This window comes from Vigna unguiculata, chromosome 1, assembly GCF_037176805.1.
Source record: "Vigna unguiculata cultivar grain cowpea cultivar isolate G323 ecotype 2 chromosome 1, ASM3717680v1, whole genome shotgun sequence".
NCBI lineage: Eukaryota > Viridiplantae > Streptophyta > Magnoliopsida > Fabales > Fabaceae > Vigna > Vigna unguiculata.
In genome coordinates, this window is record NC_140792.1 from 3,673,914 (window position 1) to 3,692,489 (window position 18,576).

The 18,576-nt window shown below is 29.4% G+C and overlaps 1 protein-coding gene across 1 annotated transcript; it reads left to right on the forward strand.

The window, feature by feature from the left end:
* The first annotated feature begins 13,438 nt into the window (after positions 1-13,438).
* Positions 13,439-15,495, forward strand: RPB5E (RNA polymerase II fifth largest subunit, E). The gene is made up of 4 exons (XM_028047929.2): positions 13,439-13,837; positions 13,906-14,082; positions 14,683-14,796; positions 15,177-15,495. Exons 1-4 carry the CDS (start codon positions 13,613-13,615, stop codon positions 15,300-15,302), a joined length of 642 nt encoding a protein of 213 aa, XP_027903730.2. The 5' UTR covers positions 13,439-13,612; the 3' UTR covers positions 15,303-15,495.
* Positions 15,496-18,576: the final 3,081 nt, after the last annotated feature.

Here is an 18,576-nt window from a genome sequence, read left to right on the forward strand (position 1 = left end):
TGTTTGATTGTTTATGATTGTGTTAGGTATAACACTTTATTTTCATGGTTTTATATGAATTTATAAAGGGATAGATGTGTGATTATACTTGAATGATGCATATAAGTTGTGATGTTATAAATTTAAGTATATGAAATATATGAATGCATATTTTGGATTCTGGATGTTTGAGAATTAAATTGTTGGATGCTAGGAACTTAATTAAAGTACCTAAAACCAGTAGTGTCACATTACTGGTGTAGCCCCTAACGGTGCAGAGTGAACTGCCAAACAATAACCAGAAATAGGGAAGCTTTATGTGTCGTGATGCCTGACGGTGTTATGAAACCGCCAAGCGGTCTACACTTCCATTTCGCCTGGTGGCGCTTTAGCAACGCCAGACGATAATGCATGGGCAAGGATCCATTGCAAATGGATTTGCATGGATGGGTTTGAGGGCTTGGTTAGGGATATGTTGGATTAGTTATGAGCGAGGAGGTTCGTAACGGAGATTTGAGATGCGTGATTGATGCGGGCGGGGAGGTCCATATATGTTATACTCTTGTGTGGGGATACGATCGAGGAGGTTCGTATGTTCCGTGCTCATACTTGAGGCTGCTATGAGCGGGGAGGTTCATAGTAGGTGTTCACGCATGTTGGACTACGAGTGGGTAGGTTCGTAGAGTTGGACTACGGGTAGAAAGGTCCGTAGAGTTGGACCACGAGCGGACAGGTTCGTGGAAGCATTGGAATCCCTAAGACCAGCTTGAGTATGTATCTTATATAGGCAGTGTGTTTTTCTTAATTTCGTTTTAATGTGTTACGATATGGACTTGGATGAGGAGGTGCTTGACTGTGTCATGAGCGGGTAGGTTCATGGCTGGTGGTGAACACGTGATAATATGAGCGGGGAGGTTCATATTATGATGCTCTCGTGTGAGGATACGAGCAGAGAGATTTGTATGTTCCGTAGTTGTTGTTGGATCATGTATGTTGGACTACGGGCGGGGAGGTCCCTAGAGTTGGACTACGAGCGAGGAGGTTCATAGAGGGAGGACCACGAGCGGGCAGGTTCGTGGAAGCATATATATCCTGGGTCCACGGTCATGAAATTGTGGGTTGGAAACCTTAAGACAATAAGGTTTCTTGGTTAAGCATTGACTGAAATAAATTAATTTGGGAGTGAACTTCTATGTATTAAATTATATGTTTATATTGTTATATGAGCTCACCCTTTCTGTGTGTGTTTGGCGATGATCGTGTAATTCGTTACACGGGAGCAGACGTTGTTTCAGGTGGAGCTGGTGACACTTAAAGCCGGAGAGGGGTTAGCTTGGGAAGTTTTATAGACTATATTTGACTATTTTGTAAATATTTAGTTGATCATTTTTGAACTATGTAAACATGGAATTTATTTATGGTTTTGAATTTTGGGACATTTTAGTAAAGTTTTAATTTTCCTGCGTTTTGGGAAAGAACTTTGAATAATAATGACATATTTAATATTATTTTACTTTATTTTATGTAAATTAGTAATATCCGGCCAGGATGTTACACCACACCATCAAATGACTTTCTCTTCCACAACCTCTGTTTCCACCATGGTTTTGTCTTCCGTCCTGCAAGGTTGGACCTTCATCCCTCATTTTCTTTAGTTGTCTCTCGTAAGGTAAATATATCACGCTTGGATGATTGGTGTTCGTGACTTTGATCTCTCCCCCGAAGTTGGCCCTCTTTTCTCTCTTCGACAACCTCCAGGCCCAATTTTGTTGTTTTGGACTGTTGTGCCTTCATCTATGATTTTCTATGGTTATGTCGCTAAGGATTGATTTTCCATTATGGTTGGGGTTTGTTTTGGGCATCATTGCGGTTTTAGAGCTTTGGATATGAAACCTATTGAAGAAGGTTAATTGTTATTTTTAGGTCTTGAAATTCCATGGTAACTATCCAATATTTTACTTTGGAATAGGAATTGGAATGCTTTTTTATGTATGTTAGTGTTGTGGTTTTGCACTACTCATTGGAATGTCACAATTTGGTAGAGGGAATTGTTAGTGTGTTAGTGGATTAGGATTTTCACTAAGGTTTAGAGGATGTATAGGATGTATGTTTTTCAAGGTATCCAATGACAGTAACATTAACTTGCTTTAGTTGTTTTGAATTTGATTCAATTGGAATTAGGGTGTTTCTTCGAGGGCAGTAGATTGAGGGCCCAACAAGAATGTTCCATTTTATAACATTTGTTCACTCATTGCCACTGTATCAATCTCTTTCATGTATGACTCTCGATCAAATTTTGGTATCTTTTCATTTGTTTGTAGAATCTTTGGATTATGCTTTCGAGATTGTGGAAATATAGTTGTGGAAATATGGTAAAGCAAGTGAGGTTTATGATGATTCTAGGGATAAAGTGAAAGCAATGGAGTATAGATGCATAATTATATCAATTTTTCCCTTTTTTAATTATGTAGTTTAGCTTGTAGAAATTTCAGTTTGATTAATGAAAATCTACGTTATCCCACATACTTGGAATGACAAAAATGGAGTATAGATGTGTAAACCAATTCATGAAGTTAGTTTCATATGGCTGGCTGCACTTTTTGGTACAAAAATAGTAATTTGAATATATAGATTGATATATTATATACATTTTCTTAGACCCTTCTGTCATTGTACGAAACTTAGTTTTGGAGATGAAAAGCTTAGTGACGTGACTAAAAATGTTACTTTTATGTTGTCCATATCCTATAGGATTGTTTGTAATTCTTAAGTAAGACATGCCAAGAATCACTATATTATAAGATCTTCGGATTTATCGATATAAAAAGAGTAGTTTATTTTTGAGTTGCATGATGTCTTTCTAGTCTGGTAGACATAAATGATGGTTTGTTATTGGGACCTATAAATTAATGGTGTTAATGCATTAATCACTCATTTATTATAATTATGAAAAAAGTAACATTGCGTTTGCCACATAATTACTCTATGTTTAGTACCTAAATTTTGAAAAAGTAGTAAATATATAGTTTTTAAATTCATTATCCCAATTACAAGAGTCAAAGTCTCTACATATTGTAAATAATATTCAATCGTGAGTTTGAAATATTCTTCGTAACATATACGACTCACTTATTATAATTATGAAAAAAGTAACACAATGTTTGCCACATAATTACTCTATGTTTAGTACTTAAAAATTTGAAAAAAAAATATATAGTTTTTAAATTCATTTCTCCCCATTACAAGAGTCAAAGCGTCTACATATTGTAAATAAAATTCAATTTTGTGTTTGAAAAATTCTTAATAACGTGTACAACTCACTTATTATAATTATGAAAAAAGTAACATTGTATTTGCCACATAATTACTCTATGTTTGATACCTAAATATTTGAAAAAAAAATAGTAAATATATGTTAGTGAAAAACCAACACGGCAAGTGCACCGGTCGCACATAGCAAGTAATAAGTATTTTATCGTTCTCTCCCAAGGGACTTGTGCAACATATGATAACTCTCGCAATTCACGACTCAATTAGACACAAAGTTCACACAAACACAATGAAAACTCTTTTTTGTATTTTATGATACAGTTGGTGTGCAACAATAAATAAACATAGTGTATTTACAATTTATCAAAATTAGACTTCAACCATTTCATTCTCATGCATTATAAATTATCCCAATTCCATATTCATGTTAAAATCAATTCGTAAGAATTCAAATCCTATTCCTAAAGTCTTTGAGCCTATGATTACTCATCAAGTTTCAATTCCTTGAATCCTCAACAAGTGAAATCATGCATTAGTTTCAAGAATCTAAGAGTACTAATGAACCAAGTTCTATTCTTAGATACAAGCATCCATTAGATATTTAATTTCAAATCTAGGTTCTAAAGATGTTTTCCAATACCTCAAGAACCACAAACAAGCCATGGGTGATTAAACCACAATAAGCATTAAGCATGAAAATCAAATACTAACATGAATCGGAAAAGCATAAAATTAACAACACAATTTTACACAAGAATTCAATGTTTTACATCTAATCTCAACAAATAGAAATTGCTCTCCATGGTGGAGAACCTAGGGTTTTACAAAATTGAAGAATAGGGAAGAAATTGGAACCATAAAGTATAAACAATCCCTCTCCCAAGGTTCTTGAATACTGCTTCATGCTCTAATTGCGCCTCCCATTCGCATCTTCGCCTCCAATTTTGTAGCCCATCATCCTCTCCAACCCAAAAGGGGTAAAACCTCCATGGATGAAGAAGGAGACTCAAGAAGGAGAAGGGAGAGTTTCCCAACACCCCTAATAGCCTCCAAGAGTCTCTCTCAAGCACCCATGGTGTTTCTATTCGTAAAAAATGAGGAATCTCCTAATACTCTCGTAGAAACATGATTAAATAACCATATTCGCGTATTGGGGTCGATATTCTCGCCCAGCGGCTTCACACTCGCCAAGCGAGGCCTAAAATCGACGTTCTCTGACATGCAACTCGCTGGACGAGCCATATTTTCGCCCAACGACTCAAATACTGCAGTTCTGGTCTGTCATTTTCGCCCAACGAGCTACCATCTCGCCCAGCGAGTGACCCTGGCGCCCAATGGTCCTTTTTTGGCCTTCCAAGGTTGGTCCAATGCAGTATATACATATAGGTGAGTCCTTTCTCAATGTTTGCAGTGCTGGACTTGATCTTTGTGCCCCTCGACATGGGTATTTGTGTAATAGTCAATCTTTCATGTCCAATCATGCTTTCTTGAGTTTCAACTTGTTTTCCTCCACCAGAATTGCTTCCTATTGTTTTATTTCACACACTCATAATAGAGATTAGAAGTAAAAAAACATAAAACAACTAAAATACGAAACAATGCAAAAACAACATAAACTAGAGGATTAAACAAGATAAAAGTTAGGTAGGAGTTGATTTTATTCACAAAACTTAACATCAATAAAAGGTAAAAAACAGGGTTATCAATATATATTTTCTAAATTCATTCCTCCCAATTGTAAGAGTCTAAGCCGGTAAATAGTGTAAATAATATTCAATTGTGAGTTTGAAAAATTCTTAGTAACATATATGACTCACTTATTATAATTATGAAAAAAGTAACAATGCGTTTGTCACATAATTACTCTATGTTTGATACCTAAATATTTGAAAAAAAATAGTAAATATATAGTTTTTAAATTCATTTCTCCCAATTGCAAGAGTCCAATCCTGTACATATTGTAAATAATGTTGAATTGTGAGTTTGAAAAATTCTTCATAACGTATACGACTCATTTATTATAATTATGAAAAAGGTAACATTGCGTTTGCCACATAATTACTTTATGTTTGGTATCTAACTATTTGAAAAAAATATAGTAAATATATATTTTTTAAATTCATTTCTCCCAATTGTAAGAGTCCAAGTCTATACATATTTTAAGTAATATTTAAGTGTGAGTTTGAAAATTTCTTTATAACGTATACGACTTACTTATTATAATTATGAAAAAAGTAACACTGCGTTTGTCACATGATTACTCTATATTTGGTACCTAAATATTTTTTGAAAAAAAAAGTAAATATATATTTTTCAAATTCATTTTTCTCAATTGCAAGATTCCAATTTTGTACATATTGTAAATACCATTCAATTGTGAGCTTGAAAGAATCCTTCATAACTATTACATGAAAATAACCACTCATTTGTTATAAGTATGAAAAAAGTATTACTGCATTTCCATATAATTACTCTATGTTTGGTACCTAATACTTTGAAAAAAATAGTAAACATCTATTTTTTTAAATTCATTTTTCTCAATTGCAAGAGACCAAGCCTACCCATTTTTTAAATATCATTCAACTATGAACTTGTAAAAATTCTTCATAATGTGTACAAGGTAGTTAACCACTCACTTATTATAATTATGAGAAACGTAACCGTGCATTTGCCACATAGTTATTCTGTGTTTGGTACCTAATACTTAAGAAAAAATAGGAAATATATATTTTTGAAATTAATTTTTTTCCAATTGCAAGAGTTCAAACCTACACATTTTGTAAATATCATTCAACTGTGACCATAAAAAATTCTTCATGCCTAAGTAACAACATAATTAACCACTCATTTATTATAATTATAACAAAAGTAACATTATGTTTGTCACATAATTATTTTATGTTTGATACCTAATACTTTTAAAAAAACAATAAATATATATTTTTTAAATTCATTTTTCTGGAATTGCCTAAAATATACAGTGCTTGTGAAGAAGTCACATCCATTTTCTATTCTAATTTTTCTTGCATAAAATGGCCTATGAAGAAGCTCATTCAAGCATCCAAATCTTTTCAAATATTGCATACCAACATGTGGATCAACATTAGATGTATTTATTGAAAAAAAAAAATCCATAAATATGCTTATTCATTTGGAAGAGAAAGAGATTCCAACACTCGGGACAAGCTGCAAAACAAAATAAAATTCCAGTTTATTCACCATAGTCTAATTTGGGACAAGCTGCAAAACAAAATAAAATTCCAGTTTATTCACCATAGTCTAATTTGGAACTTGTCAAGTAGCTATACAAATAAGTTAAAAGTAAAAAAAAATTATAAATATTTATATGCTAAGGATATGCTTGACTAGATTAAATACATATGTGAATTATATCATCTCTACCTAATTTTGTAAGATGAAAATGGAGACATGAACACCTAACTCATGTAATCACAAAAAACACTATCGGCTCCTTTTTCTCACCATGCGTCAATATTTTTTCTTCCTTTTCTACTTTTTCCTCTTCGTTAATGATTTCCTTCACTTCAAAATGTGTGAGCAATTACGAAAGGCATTGTGATAAAACATAAATGTTGAAATTGTGGTCGAGAGAGAGATCGAGAGGAAGAGAATGTGCACAAAGAAAACGAGGAAGATGATGATTTAAAAATGTGAAATTAGGGTTCTGATGGGGAGAGAAATGAATGACATTCTTTGTCACAACTGCCACATAAGTTTGTCAAAATATTTTTGTCAAAATATCATTTCTCTTATAAAAACCTCAATTATTCCCGCCACGCTATTCTGGACAAAGTTTTATTTATTTTATTCTCTTTTTGTTTTGGCATTAAGAGATGGTGGTGGAGAAAGCAACGAGGTGCACAAACTAAACACAAAGGGTGTTAGGGTGTTCTGTAAAAACCAAACATGAGAAAGAAAAAAAAAACAGAAACATTCAAAACTAAATTATTTTTTATTATTTTTCAAACAATTCTATACTTTATATTATTTTTGTATTTCACTTTTTATTTTTTTATCTCAAAACAAAAATCTCTTTTCTTTAAAATTCATTTTAAACACAAATTAAAGAAAATCTCTTTTTAAAATTTTATTATTATTTTTTTTTGACAATTTATTTTTATTCTTTTAAGTTAACACTTATTTTTTTATTATTTTTATATTTTTCTGAACGAAAATGGGTGTTGAGAAGTATGCGCTTAACGTGACTCGCGTGTGTGTTGGATAAATTGAAGAAGAAAGGGTAAGTAAGTGAGAAATGAGTGGAGGAAGCAGAAATTAGGGAAAGAAGAAAGGAGGAAGAAGATGTTCCCTTCTAATAACCTGGATCAGCTTCAACCCTTTGATGCCATTGTTGTTCCTTCGGTCAACTCTGTCCTCTCTGCGCATATTGCAGATTGAGTGTCTTTCACGTTTTTCTTTACTTTGCAACAGAGTAAAAGGTGCAGGTTAGTCACCTTCTTTTTCTTGCATCAATGAGGAAAGGAGAGAAAGCTGTGAGACGCATATATTAGACATTTTAAATCTCCCTTCACATACTTTTTCTCTTTTATTAAAAACATTCTAATATCTTTTTTAGACTATTAAAAACCTACCATAATGTAAAACTATATTTATTAACTATTTTATTTTTAATTTTATTAAATTATTTTAAAAATTTTCAAATTAACGCATGCTTTTTTTAATATTTTGTATTTTTCTTCAAGTTAATTTTAATGTATTTGATACGAACACCTTTGTTGTGTTGTCATATGTTATGAATTGAATAAAATGTTAATATATATTAGGACGTATTTAATATAAATATTTGGATATTTCTTTTATTGAATACAATTGATGAATAAATTTATGATTTTTAATATTGGTGTTTCCATGTAATTAATTTTGTTTTTCATTATCAAATTACATTGTTTTCCTTATACTTATTTTGTTAAGTAAGAAATTATTTTAATAACTTATCTTTACATGTATTTGCTTTATTTTTTTGTTTAGATGTGATGAATATGTTGTAGATCGACTTAAGGATAAAGTAAATAAAACACTCGTTTTAAGCTTTTAAAAAAGACTTCAAAAAAAATTATTATTAATATTTTTTTATTAAATTAATTATAATATGATATTTTAGAAAAGAGACATCAAAATTTTTGTAATGCTAATATATCTCTATTAAATTAATTATTAAATTGTTTAAGAAAAAAATGTTTCAAAAAGAATATTTCATTACTAACACAACTCTATTAAATTAATTATAAGTTTATATTTGAGAATAAAATTTAATTTAATTACTATTATTGTTTGTTAATTTTTATTGGTATTAAAAAGGAGATTTAATGAGTTAAAACCTTGTTTTAGTAAATTATAATTTTGTTTACGAAAAAGAAAATGATTAGTTATATTTATTTTCTTATAATGAATCTTGATTCTATTTTATTCTTTTATCTCTTGGTGACTTCTCTTGCCTCTCCTTACTTTGTTCTTTGTTCTGGTCTAGAGTCCTTTTTATAGGGTTTTGACAAATTACATTTCTTGAATACCATATTGTCTGTGTGTACCAATTCTTTCATCCTCATTTTAAGTTAGAAAATTTTTTCTTCTGTTAGTTGAATTTGTATTATAATTAGAACTGCATTTCTTTTACCCACTTTTCTTTTGTTTTTCAATACTTTTATATTTACGAGTTTTGAGAGTTTTTTTGCTTATATTTTGACGAAGAACTAAAATTTTTCTACAAAACTATTGATTAGTTTAAGGTTTAGTTTTCTTTTTTAGGTGGATAATAGAATAATTAGAGCATAATTCAAAATTTAGTTTTTTGTAGAAAGATAATTCAAGTGTTTGGAAAAAAAAACTTACTATCAAGTTGAGAAAAATAATAATTTTTTATTAATGATTAATCTTTAAAACAAACTTTACATGTTTGTGAAAAAGTTGAGATTTGAGAAGGAGAAAGAAAATTCAGACTTCAAGACACTACAAGTTTATTATCGAGTTTATTTTTCCGACAATTAAAATCAGGTTTTATTGTTTTAACTCATTCGTTTTATATACTTAGTATTTTATATATTACAATTTTTTATTTTACATAAAAATATATAGATATGTCAACTAGAAAACTTGAATTCAAAAATCCAAAAAAAGAAGAAGAATTGATGCTTTAATTGCATCACAAAAAGGAGCTATGAAATTTTTTTTATAAAAATAGATAAGAAAAATGAAATAAAAAATACATATGGGTGCTCTTTGAAGAAACAAGATAATAATAATATAGATATAGGTGAAAGCCACAATAGAGAAAGAGAAGTAATTAGTGATGATAATAAATTTTATTCTTAAACCTATGATAACGAAGAGAAAATTGAGATACTAGATGATGATTTTACTCTTGATAATATATATATATATATATATATATATATATATATATATATATATATATATATATATGATCAAAGCCAATGGAAGAATATTGATACAAATTTGAAAGATTTATTGGCAGAAAAGGGTTCGATTAAAATCAATGATATAGATTTTCCTAAGGATATACATTATAGACACTTTTCTTCGTCAAATTATATTCAAAGGTCACATTTTTTTCATCAAACAATGCTCAAAAAATAAATTTTAAATAAAAAACCTCATTTTTTAAATTTGTTTTAGACTTTCCAAACTCTTGAACCACCATATAACAAAAGTCAAATTTTAGGCATTGCCAAGGTGAAAAGTTCCTCTTCTATTGTGATCAAGAATAATTTTTGGTTGAAGTACTCCCATATTTTGAATTTATTGTATGTTTGTTCACTAAAAAAGAAGTAAAATGTGCACTTTTCATATTTCTGCATAAATTAATCCATTAGAATAGCTGCAAATTGATTAAAATTGATTGTTGTCGTGATTCTGTGTTTTGAGTGCTTGATTAAAATTGTGTGCCTTGATTGCTACTAAATCACCTTCTGTTGAGATGCATGTGTTGCTGTTATATTGTGTTTTGATAATGTGATTGAAATTGCGTACTTTGTTATTAAACCACATTCTGTTGATTTGTATTATATGTTTTACATGCTAGTTAATCCATTAGGTAATTCTCTAATTGATTATCGTTTTCCTGTTATGGCTCATTTGCTTCTGAACACTTCATAATTCATTAGATTAGTCATCTGCTAGTACTATAATCCTTAACTAATTGTATGCACTCTGACGTCATACTTTGCACTCTGATATTGCACTACTTAATTGCTTATATGATTTATGCTTGTATGCACTCTGATGATATTGTTGTTGGATCTGCTCATGCAATCAGTACTTGCTCATTATTTTCTGCTTGTTTTTGTTTAATGCTTATATTTGTTGTGTGTATCTGATACCATTCATTTCTGCTTACCCCTGCTACCATGGCCATGCATCTATTGTCATATTCTGTGTAGTGATTTGAAATGTTACTGCTCTTTTTGCTAATGTCCAAAGGGGGAGAAAGGTTGTTCATCTTTATGTTGCAGGACACATATTGGCCATCATAAAAAATGGGGAGATTGTTGAAAGGGGGAGCTTGTTCAACTCCAATGAAGATGGTTTTGATGATGTCCAAAGCTATGCATCATGTGCATCACTGGTTTAGGCTTAGTTCTAATTTTCTAACTTGTGCATTAGATGTTGTAAATCAAGAATTACATGTAAAACAAGCTTGCATTGAATTGTATGAGCCATCAAACTCTTGAATGTGAACTCGTGAATAGATTAGCTACTTAACTAATAGATTAGATGAGGGCACTGCACTGATGCAGTGAAAATACACTCATGATAATCTATTAGGTAAATTCTTAATCTATTAGTCACTACAACAGAACTCTGGTATAAAATCAGTTTTGAAATCATTTTTAAAAACAGAGACAAAACTAACTGAATTACTAAATTACGAATTGAGAGACTGTTTTTCTGAGATCTACAGAGTTCTTGTGCTTTCTTGAGAGATCATTCAAGTGAACCTTCAAGAAGATTGATGGTGGATTCAACCTTGGTGGATCAAGCTTGGATCTAGGATCAAGTGACAAATTTGCACATCCATTAGGTGTATTCGTTCTTGTTTCTTTTCTTATTGTATTTCTATTTACAGATTGATTCACTATGTAAAGTGAAGGTCTAGGTGTAATTGTGTGGATGCATTGCATCTAGGGGGAGTTCTTGATTTGTAGATCAAGCTCCTTAGTCTTTAGAGTCCTGAATTATATAGATGCTCTTGTAATTCTTGTATCTCTATTGTTTTAGTGGATCCTCCTAACTGGGTTACTTAGGAGAAGACTAGATGTAGATTCATTTTGAATCAAACCAGTATAAAAATTGTTGTGTTCTTTGTTTCTCTCATCTTTTATGCCTTTCCTAATTGCTTTAATGAGTCCATTAATACAAAACTAGAAAACTGGTTGTTTGGGGTCATAAAGATTAAAGAAACATTCATTCAAAATCAATAAAAGATTCAATAACCATTTCACCCCCTCTCTTGGTTGAGTTATATTAGATAGATCTGATTTAACAAATTTCAATGTCTTGTGCTTTGAAGTATGTTTTTATTAGCTGGTACATGGGTAATTGGATATTGTTGGATTGTTGCTTGGACTGAGTAGATTTGGGATGAAGAATGTATATGATGAAAAATTTGTGATGTTTATATATTTTGATGTGTAGATGCAAAAGTTTTAATTAAATTGTGAATTGTCATGTCTGGAAGTGTAATGAGTTTAGATTGAAATTGGTATGTTAATGTGTTAATTTAAGCATAAGATAATATATTTGGGTGATGTGAACTATCTATAAATACATATTTGGGTGTTTGCATTATGTAAACTCGTTGGGCAAGCCCTCCTCTCGTTGTGCGAGTTCCAAATTAGAGTTTACAGAGTTAGGGGAGGCATGCTCGTTAGGGTAGCATACTCTCATTGAGCAATGATCAAATTCAAATTTGGCAGAGTTAGGAGATGATATCTTGTTGGATGAGTCTACTCTTGTTGAGCAAATAAATTTGTATTTTTGTTCTAATGCTCAACTTGTTGGGCGAGACTTTTACTCGTTGAGCGAGGAATCCTCCCTGGGAACTCGTTGAGCGAGCATTTGATCTCGTTGAGCGAGTATGCCAATATTGTGATGATTTTTGTGATTTAGAATGTGATGATAATCTAGAAAATTTGATTTGATGGAAAAGATAATGAGTTTATGAATGTGGGAGTGGTTTAATGGAATGATAATGTGAAGATTTTGTTTAATGGTTTGATTATTTAATTTTTAGGGATTTGGTTTTTAAATGAATGTGGGAGTGGTTTAATGGAACGATAATGTGAAGATTTTGTTTAATGGTTTGATTATTTAATTTTTAGGGATTTGGTTTTTAAGGAAGAAGTGCAAATCCTTGCTAGTTTAGTGTTATGCACTAACTAGGGATACATGTTGGTTAGAAGTTATCCTATACTTTACTAGGTTTACAAACTCATATAGAGTATGAGTTTAGATGGTGAATGTTGAGTTTAGATGTGCCATAAGTTAACTTACCATATGCAAAATAATTTTATTCAATTTGGTTATGCCAAGTAGAGCGAGGATTTTTGCTACAATCCACTTTTATGACAAGTCAAAGCTTCTTGTGTCTAAGTCAATGCATAAATACGGATAAAGAGTCTATAATTATATATTATGCTTATTTAGAGATAAATGCATATTTTTGGGTAAAAATTGATAAGGACTCTTTTATTTATTAAATTAGAATGTTTGTGGATTGGAAGTTTTAAATTAGCTTATCTTTTTCTCTGATTGTATGTATTGTTTGTGTGTTTTTTTTTTGTAATAATCATCGTATTGGAGTGAGTAAATTAACCTAAGAATAAATCTTAGGAGGAAGATAAATCTTAGAAGAGAGGGTTTTGGAAGTTTGAGAAATAAGAGAATAGTCGAATTTTCCAAAATTCAAAATCAAATTTAAAATTATACTACATCATTAAAAAAATTAAAATAAAATTAAAATAGAGTATGTTACTTACGAAAATAAAATTGAAAGCCATGCTATAGGAAGATTAAAAATTCAGTTTTGTGTATCGCCTTATTTATTTTCTATTGATAAAAAGATTCTCTATTTAGATGAAAAAAAAAAAAAAAGTAACAAACTTTAGGGGCAAGAGAGAGAGAGGGTCACACACACTATTGACATGTAGCTGGTTCGTGCTCTTTCGTCCTCCCTCCCTCCCACTAATATATATACCTCACTGACTCGCTCACTCCCATAACAGAAAAGTGTGAGAAACAGAAACGACAGATAATTTCATTTGCATTTGCATTTCCGACGCATTTGAATTTTGCAGCATCGACAATGGAATGCATAGCGAATTTGATAGACAAGGGGAGCGTTGAGAGCAGCCGGTACTTCCTGAGTCGTGGAACGGTGTTGGAGATGCTGGCAGACAGAGGCTACGACGTCGTTCAGCACGCCAACCTCGTCTCTTCGCTCAGCGACTTCCGTTCCCGCTTCGGCCAACAACCAAACCACGAAGCCCTCGGTTTCTGCGTTTCGCATCTCTCCAATCCTTCCAACACTGTAAGCACGTTTTTCTCTTCTCTTATTTTTTTCTTCTCTGTATTTTTCCTCATCGTTTTGGTGTGCAGGTCCAGGTGGCGTTTGCCGGAACCGATACTATAAAAATGACAACCGTCATGGAAATATGCAGCCGGATTGTCGACAGTGGAAGCTTGAAATCGCTCATAATCATTCTGCAGAGCAAAATCACTTCCTACGCACACAAAAAATTGATGAACTTGCCCTTCAAAGTTGAGATTATCAGGGTAACTAATCCTTTTCATTCTACAAAAATCAGTTTAAATATTGATGCTATTTTGTGTATGGAAATTAAGTGGAGAATCTTTCGAACAATTGTATAATATGTTTAGGATTTTATTATCATATATATGTATAATATTGGATGGCTTTGAAAACGAACCGACCTGTGCAAACATAATTTAATTATTTATTATCTTAATTTTTTAGAGTAAATATAAGTAAGCTTAATGTTTTTTTAATTATTATAATGATTTTTTTTTTAATTTTGTCTTGCTGATTTAAATGTTTATATTTTAGTCATACAGTTGCTGTTCTCAAAATTTTGACATAAATTATCATGATTTGACATAAGTTCTCACATTAATATATATTTTTTTCTAATTTGAAACAAATCGAAAACATTAACGAAAATAGAAAAATCCTTATGACAGAAGGAGAGAAAAACAATTAAACCCATAAGATATTTTAAAATAAGAGACGTCCCTCATTTTTGTTAAAAATGTGTTTATTGTATTTTTTGTTTTCTTGAGAACAATAATTAATTTCATATGATAATCTTGTCCTTGTGTAGAATATATAAAACTTTTTATTTTTTTCTGTCTTAGATTGAAGATTTGCTTATCAACATTACAAAGCATGTCTTACAACCAAAGTATGAGATACTCACTGGCGAGGAGAAGAAAGCACTGCTCACCAAGCATAGCTTGGAAGAGAAGCAGGTAAATATATGTTTCTAAATTGTTCTATTAATAAGAAAGTTATGAGAAAATTTTGCATTTGGAAACTACCTTTATAACAATATACATTATGAATTAGATATGTTTTAGCTGAAAAACAAATTAAAGCATCATAGGATTCTTCTTTGTTTTAGAATTATGTATTACATATGTTTGCACATATTCTATTTGGGTGAATTATTATAACTGCTAATATACTTTAACTAGTAATTTAACTATTTTGGGTTAGATATTTATTATGTTAACTTGTTATATGATTCAAGAGTTGAGCAATAAACATTATTAAGTGTGTTTTGGAATTTTATGCAAAAATAGTTACTATTTTTGAATTGGTAGTGGCATAAATGAATTTGTTTTTTCAGCTCCCTTGCATGTTAAGAAGTGATGTTATAGCTCGTTATTATGGGCTGGAGAAAGGACAAGTTGTCAAAATCACTCATAGTGGTCCAATGGTTGATTCTCACGTGACTTACCGTTGTGTTGCATAGTACATCTGTTTCATATGATGTTTAAGGTAACACAAAATAATTCAATGTTATATCTCTTTAAAAACTGTAAGCAATGATGGCAAAAACTTTATTATGGTGGAGCCATGGCTAGAGGAAGGGTTATTAGTAGAACTATTTTAAATGTACTTGAAATGAAGTAGAGTTATATTATATATTAGATTAGTTGATGTGATTTAACTAGTTTAATATGATTTTATAATCACATAAATGATTTATTTTAAGTAGTTTAAAAAGGTACGGATTTTTAAAATATGTTTTTCCAAGTTTTCTTAATTAGGTCAATTTTCTTCCAAGAGAACGGGTTATTAGTAGAACAATTTAAAATGTGCTTGAAATGTAGTATAGCTATATTATAATCACATATATGTTAGATTAGTTGATGTGAGTTAAGGTAGTTTAATATGATTTTATAATCACATATATGATTTTTTTTTTAAAGTAGTTTAAAAAGGTAGGGATTTTTAAAATATGTTCTTCCAAGTTTTCTTAATTAGGTCAATTTTTTAGGTCACCACATGTTACTTTTCAATGTTATTTACGTCTCGAGTTCCTTTATTTTAATTCTTTTCATTAACTTTTTTTTCTCACAATGTTTTAATGCTTTTGAAGGTTTTGAAAAATAGAATTCAAAACAACAAATTTCAAATTATATCAAATATTCTATCTTGATTTTTCTTTAAAATATAAAAAATATTCTTTATTGTGTCGACCAATTTAAAAGTATATATAGGTCTTATGAGGGAACATGTGATAATTTTTTTTATTCGATAAGCGTGATTTTTATAAATTGGTAAAATGCGTTAATATAATTTCTTTTTGACAATCGAAGATAATTTGATATTTTATAATATTTATTGCATAAGATACCAAAATAAAAATGATGCGATATTTGTATTACGTGTATAGGTTATATTTTTTTATTTGTTTATGAAATAGAAAGCCGGTAATAAAAAATATTCATTTGAAACATGTAGTATAAAAATTTGAACTTCAAACTTAAAAAAAAAAAAATCATTTTTACATCAAATAACCTGATATAGGTTTGTTCTAGACCGGTGGCGGATCTTGATCAAGAGTGTTGGAGGGATCAAAGTAATATGATTATTTGATGTTGATTGAATCATTAGTATAATATTTTCAAAATCATTAGATTGGATCATTGGTATAATATTTCAAAAGATGTGAAGAAGTAGAATCTATATTGTTTTTCATCTCCACATAGTTTTTCTTTTATCCTTTTATAAAAATATTTATTATTTTATTCTTCATCGATATACTTTTTTTAAATATATTAAAAAATAGTTTGTTATAATCTAATAAAAAATTAAGAAACATAATTATTAAAAGAAAAATATATGGTAGTCAAATCACAATAAAAATCGGTTATGAAAAAATATATAATACATAATTTTTTACTTCTATAAAAATAAAAAATGAATATACAAGATACTCATGAGATAAAAAAATTAATTTTAATAACTGTTAACTAATATTTCATTATAAAGTAAGATAAGAGAGTTACATCTTATTATTGAAGAAAGAAAAGAAACAAATAAGAAATAAGAACAAAAATAATATATATATATATATATATATATATATATATATAACTTTATTTTTTTTTCAAAAAAAAAAACGAGAGTGAAAAACTAAGAAGACAATGAGAAAGAAAATAAAAAATATCTTATTAAATATTTTGTTTAATTACTTTTTTGGTTACTATTTCCAAAAATATCAAGGTCTTCCATTTTTTTAGTCTCAATTTGATCTCAATTATTTATATAATTGTAACTAATTTAATTGATTTTTAAATAACTGCACCCAATAACTAATAATTACTGTGATGGGAAATTAAACTGTTGTTCCTTGAATAAACATAACAACATTATATGAATTAATGAATAAAACATAACTTGCTTTATGTACATACTTTTTTTAAAAGAAAAATATTATAACTTTAATAATAAAATTTTATTAATTATTATAATAATAAAATTTTGGTAAAAAAAATGAAAACATAGAAGATATGGGTTCCTTAATTTAAAGATGAAACCAAAAAATACCACCAACTATTGAACATTCAAATATTTTTTAATTTTTCATAATCTAACCTTTGAGTTATACACATGCATTACCTTCTACTTATGTAATTTAAATAATAAAAAAAGTAACAAAAGGTAATCCTATAGTTTGTATACATTTTAAGAATTATATATTACTTTAATTCAGATAAATATAATTAGAGTAATATTGATATACTTTTTAAAAATTATTTAAGAAATAGAAATTTTCGTTATAAATTGAGTATAGATGATCTAACTAAAAGTTATTGAAAGTAATAATTAAAAGAAGCTGTCTTAAATCATTTGATCTATTTTCTTATATGACTTTTTTTAGTGTGTCTTGAATACACTTTAATAATTATTAAAAATATTTATAATCGAAGAATATTAATTTTAACTTTTATATATAGTTATTTCATTCAGATCTTTTGATTTTAAAAATGAGTCTTTATATTTTTGTATTATATTGAGTTCTCAAAAATTTAAAATTTTTTAATTAAGTTTCTATGTCACATGTTTCTGTTAATGAGATGATGTTTTGATTAACTCCATACTTTCAGTGTTATGATTTTTCTGTACCGATAACTCAATGATTGAAGTGTTATCTTGCCTGCCGTTTTATTTAATCTTTACCACTTAAAATTTATTATTTTATAATTTATAATTTTTTAAATAAGTTCATATTAAATAAACATGAAGATTTTATTAAAATAATTTATAATGTAATATTTTAAAAAAGACAGTGATATTTTGATCAATTTTTTTTTTTATTTTTAACCCATCACTTTTATCACCTTTAAATTATCTATTTATTTATTTTAATTTTTTTAATAGTGTAATATGATGATCTAAGAATGATTGAAATAATGGTATAATTATATTATTTTATAATTTTTCAATTTCTTTGGGAAAAATTCCCACCAACCTTTTTGTCAACAACTTTCTTGTCTTATATTTTCTAGACCTCTATGACAATCTCCTTTGACGATAATCTTACCTTCCTTACTGTGAATTTTGTAGAGGATAACATTCTTCCTAAATTTCCTCTCGTCGTTGATTCGATCTAACTTTTGTAATGTTCATTTGCAAAAGTTCCATGTTCTGTAATATTCACATGCAAAATGTGGGTCCTAGTCCTGTGTTTTTGCGCCACCTTTTCAACTCTTCGTCACCATAGTTGCCATATAGTC

Excerpts from the sequence above, each read along its gene's own strand:
- RPB5E (XM_028047929.2), top strand. The coding sequence starts at position 13,613 with ATGGAATGCATAGCGAATTTGATAGACAAGGGGAGCGTTGAGAGCAGC. Across the intron at positions 14,083-14,682 it reads TCAAAGTTGAGATTATCAGG|ATTGAAGATTTGCTTATCAA; the intron begins GTAACTAATCCT and ends TTTCTGTCTTAG. Across the intron at positions 14,797-15,176 it reads ATAGCTTGGAAGAGAAGCAG|CTCCCTTGCATGTTAAGAAG; the intron begins GTAAATATATGT and ends TTGTTTTTTCAG.